This window comes from Buteo buteo, chromosome 2 (assembly GCF_964188355.1).
Source record: "Buteo buteo chromosome 2, bButBut1.hap1.1, whole genome shotgun sequence".
Lineage (NCBI taxonomy): Eukaryota > Metazoa > Chordata > Aves > Accipitriformes > Accipitridae > Buteo > Buteo buteo.
The window spans coordinates 68,873,527-68,885,620 of NC_134172.1; the positions used below are offsets into that span (position 1 = coordinate 68,873,527).

General features: G+C 48.7%; 1 protein-coding gene across 1 annotated transcript in view; it reads left to right on the top strand.

The window, feature by feature from the left end:
• The first annotated feature begins 4,917 nt into the window (after nucleotides 1-4,917).
• The window catches only part of RIMS4 (regulating synaptic membrane exocytosis 4), a 61,455-nt gene continuing 54,278 nt past the window's right edge, over nucleotides 4,918-12,094 (top strand). Inside the window, exon 1 of the mRNA XM_075018421.1 lies at nucleotides 4,918-5,227. Within this exon, the coding sequence (XP_074874522.1) occupies nucleotides 5,131-5,227 (97 nt within the window). The 5' untranslated portion in view covers nucleotides 4,918-5,130. The remainder of the gene's footprint in view (nucleotides 5,228-12,094) is intronic.

Below are 12,094 nucleotides of genomic sequence, written 5' to 3' on the forward strand. Positions count from 1 at the left end.
AGCTGGAGAACATCGCGTACTACCAGTTATGAACTGCCAGGCTCCAGCATCAGATTCGCCCTGAGGAAGGAAGGGGTAGTATGATACAGGGAGGAGCTCAACTCTCCTTACCCTTAGGGATGCTGTATTTACTCTGAGTAGATCTATGCACGAGATGTGTTCTCACTAGCAGGGTTTGTTTCTCTGCTGCATTTGAGCTCCCAGCACGTGGACTCTTTTTTGAGCAAGCAGTGGGCAGACAGGGCAGAGAGAGGAACATACACAAACCAGGGAGTTTGGTTTTACTTCCAAACAGGCACAGAACCATAGGGGAGTACGAGAGGGAGAGGGCAGCATATCCTCTCACTCCAGTATATAAAAACTAACTTCCTAGGCTGACCCAGATACCTAAGACTCAAGGCAAAAATATAAGCTATGTGACTAGTGGGAAGGGAAAGAGCCAGCAGGAAAAATCCATCAGAGCTTTCCATGGTTCAATCAGTCAGAGCCTGCTCCACTGGGGAAACAATCAATTAACCACTTCCACTAGAGCAGCCACAGACGTGCTGTTCTGGAGTTAGTAAATCTTTGAGTTTATTTGTTCTTGGTTGCACTCTCAGCTTATTTACAACACCACAGGAATCTTCCTCCTTGCTTATCCTCACTTCTCTAAGTTTCTCCCAAGGATCTTTCTGTCCATGATAATCAGTGAAGAACATCTATGGACTAACAGTTTCCAGATTCACTGCAAATCCTTATTTCCCTTAAACAGGCAGCCAAAACAAACTGTTTCCTCCAGGCATCTGGAGGGCATTACGCCTTTAACTGTCCATCTGATTTCCAGCTGTCAATACATTTTGTCTCACTTTAAGGCAGATGGTTTTGGTTTAAGAAGTTTTGGCCCAAGCAGTAATCAGAGCCCTGCAGTACACAAATTAGGCTGGTCCCTGCCCTGAGGAGTAAAATGTAGCAGGCAAATGAGAGGCAGATGACACCGAAGCCAAGGGATGACACTGAGAGCACTCAGTCCAAGCCCCTCTGTAGCAGAAGGGTGCAGGAAAGGACTCGAGCATGGCTGGTCCCACAGGTATGGTAAAGAAGGAAGTGTGAGGCAGCTTGGAAAAAAAATGCACAAAAGGAACATTGAGAAGATGTGACCAAGTGGTGCTGAGAAGCTGCGCAGATGCAAGGGGTTTGAACTGCACCTGCAGAAGGACAGAAAGCCAGCAGATGGATGGAGCCTGGAGAAAGGTGCACAACAGTGATGTGGGTGATGTTGATGGTCTTTCTCAGCACCTCATAAGTAGATCTCAAAGCACTCAAAGCAGAAGGGTCTTCAGCCCCTGTGCACTGATGAAGAAAGCAAAGGACAGAGAAGAGCGTTGGGGATAGAGATCAACTATACAAACCACAGGCCTGTGCTGCCCATTAGGCACTGGTACCTCTGCCATCACTATGCTTTCAAGATGCAATGAAACAAGAGACATTTAAATGACTACAGCATAAGGTTGAGATTAAATTTCTGTTCCCCATTTAAATTTTTCCTCGCATGCTTTAAATGAATAGAAAGCAGCTCTCAGCACTTCTAGGTAGCTCCTGTGTCTGGGAACCTGGAAGCAGATTTTGATTCGCAGATGCCTTTTGCTCCTCCAATCAAATGTGCTGCCAGGACTGGTAGACAGGAGCTGTCTTAACAGCTTTAATGCACTTGGATTTGTCCCTATAGCTGCTGCTAATGCCTTGATTGGTGCTATTGAAATCTCTTCTTAAACATATGGTAATACATTCCTCACTGATGTCCCTGCCTTTCAAAACTCAAACCTGGAGTCATCATTGTCTGTAATAAGTTCATTCTGTTCCTTCTGCTTTACTGCTTGCCCAGCCTAGCTTTGATGATGGAATTCATGTAACTCACTAACTCCAGAGCAAAATTTGATTAGTTTTTTAATGAAAAAATGTATTTTCTATTGGGAAGCCCTACAAACTCAGCTTGGCATCTGATATTCAAATGACCTCTGCTATTCTGGATGTATTACCAGTAATGAAGACTCTAGATGTCAGGGCTGGGAGTTCACTAATAGGCCTTAATTGCCCTGATGAGCCTCATCTGGGGCTTGCATTCACCCTCTCTGCCAGGAGCTCCATTTAACCTCCAGGTCTGGGGGACTTCAGTTCTTGCCTGGGCCATGTTGTAGGTGAGCCTGTTGTGTATCTGTTCCTGAATGGGTTTTTGGCTGACCTTGGAGATGGTGTGTTGGTAGGACCCATTGCCATCACCACCCTGCTCTGCCTCCTGTGGCGTGGGACTGTGCCTGGTTGCTGGGGTTGTTCCTGCCCTGTGCTGGGGCTGCTCCTGGCTCCCCTTTCCTGGGAGCAGCCCTGCTTTTGCTGCTTCCTGATTCTGGCAGCCACAAATACACTACAGCTCTGGTAGGGTTTTCAGTAGATGGAAGACTCTTAATGGATTGACTTATTAACTGTTTGAGAGAAGAGTACAGGTAATATTATGGGCTATAATTCTTATGTTGCTTACTGTGCATGGAAATAAAAACAAAAGCAGTATTTTAAAGTATGAGGCTTCTAGCTCTATTACAGCTTAGAAGCTCAAGTGGGGCTGAGCCAAGTGCTGGGAATGACTGACCCCAGGATGCTCAGTCTGGTCATCATCTGGTTGCCTGCACCTGGGCTCCAGTACTGGAGCAGGAAAACACTTTTTCACTTCAGGTGGCTGTTCTGCAGCACTCGGTGTATACTTGTTTTAGCTACGCTTTTCCTTACGGAGGTGTTGGGCTCTAATCTGCATTTTTGGAATAGCACAAACAGGCCTGTTGCTTTGTGTTCAGTGGGATGGCATTTGGTTATCGTGATGGGTAGACAGACCAAGTGCATGAGGAACATCTTCCTTTGTGCCCTGAGGGGACAGCATCCTTGCTGGGAAGACAAATCTGCTGTCAGAAAACATGCTCTGTCTCATCCCATCCCAGGTTTTGTCGCACTGAATAAACGAGGATATGCTGGGTTTCCTTCCCCAAAGTGGGAATGGGTGATACTGTGATGTCTATGCCATAGACAGCACCTGCAGACAGCTGGTACTTTTGAGCTAGTAATTCTACATAAGGCTTGTCAGAAAAGAAATGCAAGAAGCTAGCCTTTGGGAAGGATCTAAAATTCACTCTCTTCATGGAGCACCCCAAGTTCCCACTAGCACCTATCCAGCGGTGTGCTGCAGAACTGGTTTAAATGCTGAGCCAGAACAGGCAGCAGTCTTCCAATTTAATTTAATCCTGCAATTGACCACCAAGGAGAACCTCTTGGTCTATATGCTTTCTGCCTGGGAGCTTGTATACTTCCAAACAAGCTGTGTGGTGTGGTCAACATGCTGGAGGGAAGGGATAGCCATCCAGTGGGACCTTGACAGGCTTGAGAGGTGGGCCCGTGTGAACCTCATGAAGTTCAACAAGGCCAAATGCAAGTTCCTGCACGTGGGTCAGGGCAATCCCAAGCACAAGTACAGGCTGGGTGATGAGTGGATTGAGAGCAGCCTTCAGGAGAAGGACTTGGGGGCAATTAGTGGATGAAAAACTGAATATGAGCCAGCAATGTGTGCTCCCAGCCCAGAAAGCCAACCATATCCTGGACCGCATCAAAAGAAGCATGACCAGCAGGTCGAGGGAGGTGATTGTCCCCCTCTACTCTGCTCTCGTGAGACCCCACCTGCAGTACTGTGTCCAGCTCTGGGACCCCCAACATAGGAAGGACATGGACCTGTTGGAGTGAGTCCAGAGGAGGCACACCAAGATGATCAGAGGGCTGGAGCACCTCTCCTACGAAGACAGGCTGAGAGAGTTGGGATTGTTTTGCCTGGAGAAGAGAAGGCTCTGGGGAGACCTCATAGCAGCCTGCCAGTACCTAAAGGGTGCCTACCAGAAAGGTGGAGAGAGACTTTTTACAAGGGCATGTAGCAATAGGACAAGGGGTAATGGCTTTACACTGAAAGAGGGTAGATTTAGATGAGACGTAAGGCAGAAGCTCTTCATGGTGAGGGTGGTGAGGCACTGGAGCAGGTTGCCCAGAGAGGCTGTGGATGCCCCATCCCTGGCAGTGTTCGAGGCCGGGTTGGATGGGGCTTGGAGCAACATGGTTCGGTGGAAGGTGTCCCTGCCTGTGGCAGGGGGGTTGGAACTGGATGATCTTTAAGGTCCCTTCTAACCCAAACCATTCTATGAAACAAGTGGCTTTTGCTTTTGGGGTTGGGGTTTTTTTTGTGCCTGAAGAGAGGCAGCTGGGAGAAGACTGTTCTGCTGGTGGGTGGTGATGATGATGACCCTTAGGATGGGGGTGGAGGAAAGGGGAGAAAGTTTAATGCATGGAATTAAGTGTTATCATGGCCTGGTTGGGAACAGCCTTCTCTAAGAGACAGGCAGCCTTCCGATACAGGCAGTGGCTGGAACATCCCTTTGGGAGGGATACATCTCTCCATTGCTGTTGGCCTGCAGGCTCCCCGGGTCCCTGAGGACCCCCCCACCCCATGTCTGCCTCAGGGGACCAGCTGCCCCCCGAGATGGCCGTTTGTGGGGCTGGGGAGCCAGACAGCTCCTTAAATTACACCGGTGTCACTTATCTCCCCCTCCCCCTTTTGCAGAAACCTCCCTAACGTCTCAATATTCTTTTGGGGGACACACACAGGACCAGGGGGCGATGCGAGGAGCTGCCGGGCCCCGTGCAGGGCGGGGGAAGGCCCGTCCCGCTTCCCCGGGGCCTCCCCCCCTTCCACGGCCCCCGTCAGGAAAATGGCGGCGGGGGCGACGAGCCCCCGACCACCCCTCCGCCGCCGGGCCCCGCCGCGGCCCGTTCCTCCCTCCCCTGCGGGCGGCGATTGGCGGCGGCGCTGCCGGGCGTGAGGCGGGGCGGCGGGGCGGGGCGGGCCGGCCCCAGAGCGGCGGGCGGCAGCAGGTGGCTCCGCTCCGCTCCGCGCCGCTCCGCGCTCCCGCCTCGCCTCGCCTCGCCTCGCCCCGCCGCCTCAGCGCGGCCCCCGCCGCAGCCAAGACGCCGCGGGCCGTGCTCCGAGTGAAGAATGGGGCGGCGAAGCTGGCCAAGCCGCCGGCGGCGGCGGGCGAGGCCCCCGGCGGCGCCCCCGGACCGGGGCTCTTCATGGAGCGGTCGCAGAGCCGCCTCAGCCTCTCCGCCTCCTTCGAGGCCCTGGCCATCTACTTCCCCTGCATGAACAGCTTCGACGAGGAGGACGCGGGTACGGGGCGGGGGGGGCTGCAGGCGGGCCGGCGGGTCTCGGTCGCGAGTGGGGCTGGAGGGCTGGGGGTGTGCGTGGGGTGGGGAGGCCGCCCGAAGCGGCGGGGTGGAGGGCCGGGGGCAGAGTGTGGGGCCGGTTTCCAGTGTGTGTGTGTGTGTGTCCGTGTCCACCCCCGGGTGCCGTGGGAGTGGCGGGGGGGGGCGCAGGCTCTGGCGGTGTGTGTGTGGGGGGGGGTTGGAGCCTGCCGGCGCTAGCCCTGACCCCACCGTGGGTTTGGGGTGTCAGGGGTCCCCCGGCGGGTTTTCTGTGTGGGGTTTGTGTGCAGCAGGGTGGCCGGGGCTGGGGTGCTGAAGGGTTTGTGCAGGGAAGCGTGTGCCTGGGGAGATTAAAAGAGAGAATTTATTTGTGACGGTGAAACGCGTTCCCTCGTCTAATCGATAGCAAAACTGGGGTATTTGCAAATGGAGCGGCGTATGCTCCAGTCCTCCTCCTGCGCCGAGCGGTGTAAGGTGGTGAAGGGCAGCGGTTGGGGAGAAGGCATCCATTCTGCTGGGCGTTGTGTCCGGTCTGCCACTGATTTATACACGATGAACTCTCAGGCTAATTATTCTGAGGAGTCGTTAGCACAATTACACCATGCTGCTTTCGGAGAGGGGAATAAAAGGGATTCTGTTTAAATGAGGGTGAATTAGATCACAAAACATAGACAAAACCTCTTCAGAATGGATGAGGTGATTTTTGCCCACTTCATAAAGACCTTTCTGGCCTCAAAGAGTTGGCAGTGGTCATAAAATAAGACCAAGCTTCAAAAAGAGGCCCACTGGTAAGGAAAAGTAGGAAAGAAATTGGGTTGAATGGGAAAGGAAGGACACTGGGTGCTGGAGAAGGTGCTGGGAGTAGAGGGCAGCACAGCAGCTGCATGGGTAGGGAGAACGTAGGAGGGAGTGGATGGAGAGCAGTGTATAAGCGCTTTGTCCGTTCCTGGCGGCTCACTTACAAATGAGGGGTGTTTTTCACAGTACACGCTGTACCAGAGACTGAACTTAAAAGTGAACCTTCTGACTGGTAAATAATGAAAGTTGGTAACTAAGGTATATTTTAACACTGACTGTCATGGTTGCATCCCTCAAAATGCCGGCATGCTCCTTTGTCTAGCAGCTCATCCCAAGATGTGCAGATGCCAGCAGGAATACATGGGCAAATCAGCCTGCTAGCTGCTACACCTGTAATGTTGTTTTTAAAGGAACTGACGTAAGAATAAATTCATCATCTGTGTGATTAACCTAGAATTGTCATCGGCATCGTGAAGGTGTGTCAGGCAGGAGATTGTATCCTCCAACAAATGTATTTTTTTAAAACCTTGTTCTCAAAATTGTGCTGATTTATTGGCACTTCATATTTGGTTCAAATGCTGGGGAGTGTACATGGCAATAACAGGAGCTTTGGGAAGTCTCAGCACTGTTCCTTCAGAAATGATTGATAGTGAGACATGCTTGAGTACAAGAACCCAACACAATGCCTTGAACAGTGTTTCATTCCCTAGTGTCCGACCCTTGCTCTGAGCAGGGCGACAGTTTAAGTGAATGCTTTCTCTTCTAGCGCTTAGAAAAATGTTTTTGCACTGAATTGTATTTATTCACACTTACTGAATGTTCATGCATGAATGTTAATAGGCTGCTCTTAATACAACACCAGTACTTGTCTCTGAATTAAATAAATCTACAATTAAGACCTCATTCTGCAGCAGCTTATTAGTGGATCTCACCTGCCTGAGTTAGTCTCGTTAGTAAAGCTGCTTGGGGTAACATTCAGTACAGTGAGGACATTGCAGTATTGCTCCTGTATTTTGTGCCTATGAGTGTGTATTCAGACACATAGGAGCAAACAGCAAGAAAGAACGTGTGCTGCTTTGTATTTTTTGCATTAAAAATACAGGCATATAATTTTCCTCAAGAAAATAAAAGTCATGAAAGAGAAATGATAAAAGAAATGCTGAAATTGTGCCAGACAAGATTCTGTATTATTCATACCCATGCGTGCTCCTGAAATTGAGAGAGATTCTGACCAGTTTTGGTTGCAGCATCATTTGTGTCAAAAAAATAGATCTTGATAGCTCATTCAGGGAGATGAATACTGCACTTGGCAAGATGTTCTTCATAGGAGATGGCAGGGAAAAAAAAAAAATTGATCCCACGAGCATTGACAAAGTAAACAATCCTATTTCAAACAGACACATCATCCATTTTGTCTGAAGCAGAGAACCACATCTTTAAGAGAATAGTCATCCTACGGAAAAAGGAGAGGAGCTGATAAATGGCCAAGCTTAAAGGAAACGTGACGTTTTCCTCTGAAAAGGGAAAACAGCCTAATGAGAGCTTAAATCTACAAACAAGAAAAATTCTTGAGGTGTTTCATTTAAGTTACTATGGGTGAGTCATATGAAGGGAGTGTAAAAGGAAATTTGCAGGAGTACCTACGCTGACAGCCATGGTGATGTGGAAACACAGCCACATTCGGCCAATGCTAGTGATACCTGTGGGTTCTGGTATTTCCCACTTTTGGTCTTGAACAATGGCTTATTTCTTACTTATAGAATATTTCCTTTTTGAAAGGAAAGTATTGGCCTTGGCCTTTTTGTTCTTTTTTTACTGTTCACCTTCTGGATGTTAGGTGAGAAGTCTCTTCTCATCTTCCACAGCTCTTCTGCCTGCCATACCACCAGGCATGTCCGGACTGAGTTCTCGGCAATGAAGTAGATGCCGATTGTGCCCGCTTAACATCTCAGTGTGCAGAAGCAGGAGGCCAGCATAGGTAGGATAGCGACAGGACTTGGAGCAAGAAACTGGATCTCTTTTGAATGCTTCCAGAGCACGAGGGTGATTGAGTTTCAGATGCGTCCTGTGGCAAATAAGGCCACATGCTTCTCTCTCCAAAGAGGTAGATGTGGATTTGCGCTCCTATGTTGTAATGCCCTTTTCATTCCTCAGCTGCATATACAGAGAGGATACTCTGAGCAAACACTGGGCTCTGTTCACCAGTCAGCTGCAGTGGGGCTCTGAAATAACAGAAATTACTGTCTGTGCTCAATAGTGTAAGGACTTTAGGTTAATAACTCTTTTGAACTTGACATGGTAATGTTGCTGTCCTTCCTGCTAGCTGAGTGCTGCTATCTTCACTCCATTGAGGTCCCCAGCAATGTCAGTGAAGTTAAGGATTTTGAAACTGCAGTTATTATCATCATAATTGTTGGTTTAACTTATGTAAATGTCTATCCTGAGCTCTTTTTTTCAGTTATGGAGTAGTAGGCTAAAAAGAGATAAAATAATTTATGCGCTCTTTGTGTGTGCGTTTCTAGAAATGTAAGCCTTAAATCGGTGCCTATTTCTAACAGTTTAAACACAAGTCTTAGCTGTCCTGAGGATCTGCCATACGCTTGGTTTTGGTCTTGGCTGGAATCAGCCATTCAGTGTGGTGGTATTAGTGTGACGGCATGTCGGAAGGGACCAAACTGCTAAGTGGTAAGTGCGTGGGGGTTAAAAATAGGGTGTTGAGGATTCATGATGACTGTGGGGACCTGCTTTGTAGGCAGCTTGTGAGTCCTGGGTGCAGTTGGCAATTAAAACTGCGGGACTGTGGAGTGAGGGTGTATGAAATCCACTTCTGACAGTGGCCTTAGCACAGCCATGCCCAGGGCAGGATGAGGTACGTCCTTAAGGTTAAAGGGGGGTGTGTTTGCTTGCATGGAGGAGAACCAGCTTGCTCCAGGTGTGGAGGACAGAGTTTGGAGAACTGGCTAAAGCAGAACAGAAAGAGAGGTTTTGGTAGAGAGCAACAGCAACTGACTTGGAGCTGCGCATGCAAAGCGCAAAGAGCTTTGGGCAGGAGAGGGGAGGTGGTTTCAGTAGCAGGAACAGTCAGTGTAATGGTGGTGGACCTGCTGGGAGTCGGGAGGCCAGAAGCAGTCTTCTGAAGAGGTAAGAGCTTCCAGATGAGGACCCTGTGTACTACAGAGGACAAGGACTACGCCTAAAGAAACAAAGGTAGGGAAATGCCAAAAATTGCTGAAGGGGATAGGGTTTCCTTAAGCCCCTGTGCCTAAAGTTCTCAGGCCTGAGTGTGTGCTCCAGCTGTGCTGTTACTTAAGTGAGTGAGATGTAGTAATGCACCAGCTCCTTTCTGTTTCATCCTACATCGTGGTTTCCTCGGGAAGGACACCCACTTGCACTGGCAGAAGGTGCCTGAGGCATGCCTGGACAGGGATGCAGATTTGGATGTTTGGGAGACTATAGCCATGGGTCATACTGCAAATGCAGCTACCCTGAAGCTTGACTTGAGCATCTGCACAAGGGGAAACACATGTGTTCCTTAGAGGGGTCTTATAACCATGCAAGTCTGAAGAGCAGGGTTGCTTTGATCAGGAAGTGGGAGAAGGTACAGAATAGCTGCAAGGGACATGTAAGGGTCCTGCGGCTCAGGACCCCAGCACAGGGACTCTCCAGCTTGGCAGACCTCTGCCCTGGCTACGAGACAGCAGAATCAAATCGTGTCTCAGCCAGCTGGAACAAAGTGTCTGGCAGAGAGAAAATGGTTTCCAAAGTCAAAATGTCTCCTAGATAGTGACGATAAGCCTTCCTTGTGTCAGCTGCTTGTTCAGAAAAGAGTTGAGCTAGAGATAAAATTCAGTCTAGGCTGCTGCTTTCACATGCTATCAAGTACTGACAGATGCGTTGTGTTATGATCAATTGCTTTGAAGGGAAGCTATGTGAAATATTAATTTAATGGATTGATAAAAACATTTAAAACATTGGCATGGAAGAACATGCTGTAGACGTGTAGTTTAGTTTAGAATACCCTTTTGTCTGGGTTTTATCTGTTGAACTTCTCTGTAATTTTAAACATTGAAGTGTCACAAAGTTATTAAATAGAGAGAGCCCCTATGTGTGTTTTCATGTTGGCATGGATATTTCTCAATTGCAACACTATATTGTCTTGGGGTACCTATGATTTTTAAAGAAAATGATGATTCAAGTCTTAACTAGTCCATTTGTATATTTTTTTAAATGTATATGTATCAAGCATGTTATGTCTTTTTGGTGTTTAGTCTGTTTTTGCTTCATCCAAAGTTACCTTTGAAGTGTTGTAAGCCTCTAACCAGTTTTGTTAGTTGTTTGTTATGTTTGTTAGGTAGGTAACTATGTTCACATGGCAAACATACAGGGGACAAGGGAAATTACTTGCGCAGCTGGAATGTTAACTATTTTTCTTGTTAATCTTTTACAACTGAAATGATAGTTCATCCCTGTAACCCTGCAAAGACACAGATTCTAGGGCTCATCTGGCAGTGCATTACCTCAGTGATGCTGCAGGACAAATCTGAATCAGTCTTGGAATATACAAGCATGTAGAGAGTTTGCCTGTGGCCTAATCCCTGCTGTGCACCTAGCCAGCATTCTTGGCCGGTGCAGGAGGCAGCAAAAGCCATGGCTTTTCCTCTTTCTTGCACAGTAAGGGGTGTATCCTTGGCCGTAGGTTATCGTAGTGATTGTAAGAAATGCTTCTCTCCCTGTTGGGCACATGCTAGCTCTAGATAAGCAGATGTTTGTTTCATAAATGGATTAAAATGAAATAAAAAATGCGAACAATTTTATGAAGGGCTGCTGTCAAATCAGTCTTTCATCAGACAAAAGTGTATGAAACGGACCAATGGCCTAAAAGAAGATGCTGTGGATAATACCTGCAGAGGTTGGTGATCTCGCACCTGGTCATGAGTTAATCTAGATCATAAATGCAATGACTGACTCTTAAACAGCGGATGCGCCTAGTCAGGGCAGAGCTGAACAAGCTGTGCTGTTCCTTACATCCCATGTGCACTAAAGGCAGCTGTCTGCTCTATGGATCTGTTGCCTGCGTATGTGATCGGTAGACTGCAATTACGGAGGATGGGTTTTGTCTTCTCCTGTGGCTGTGTGAGACCAGATCAGAGCAGGAACCCTGTGAATGAGTCAGCACTAGGAACAAGCGATTTGAAACCTCAGCCTCGTTTGTGTTTCTCCTGGTGTTGTGGCCGCACATGAGAGCCGTAGTCCTCGGCCAAGTTCACACTGTGCCTGTAGAAATGCAAAGTAAAATGGCAGTCTCTGTCCCAAAGAGCTTACAGTCTGTGGCAAAACCCAACAGATGGGTATGGTTAGACAGATGGGAGAGCGCAGGGGAAGGGTGACGTGGTGTTGGTCAGCGCTCAGTGTGGCGGGGAGCCTTCCTGGGTCACCAGCTGCCACCCACTCCCGCCTCCCATGGGGTGCCTTGGCAGAGTTGTCCAGCATGCCCCAACCTGGAGCATCCACCTGTGCCTTATGCTGGTGCTGGCTGTAGGCCGAGGAATTGTTTTAAACAATGATGTAGGATGGGGGAGAAGAGAGGTAGCGACTAGCCCTGGGATCTCAAGTACTGTGCCACGGTGTGCTGCGTAGACATTTCCTTGGTGGTCATCTGGGTATGGATTTACAGGGGAGAGGGGATGTCGATGAGGTCATGGGCCTCCTGATGGTGGCACTGTGCTGTCCTCTTAGCACTGCTTCTTGCAGCACACACAGTCATGGGAAAGCATAATACTGTCTCCTTCCCTCGAAGGTGACTGTGTCTGGCCTGATGTACACTATAGGTGTTCAGAGGATGATGTTACGTTCCAGCTGTGTGTGCAGGAGTTCTAGAGGGCTGGTACTATGTGACTGCTGCCAGCCACACCCGGGGAAGGATATCTCTTTCTCTGATTTTGCTGTCAATTGACTTCCAAATAGAAGAGTCTATCCCTGGAAAGCTTTCTATCTAGGAGAGACTGTTTCCGTACTGCTATTTCATGTGAAGTTA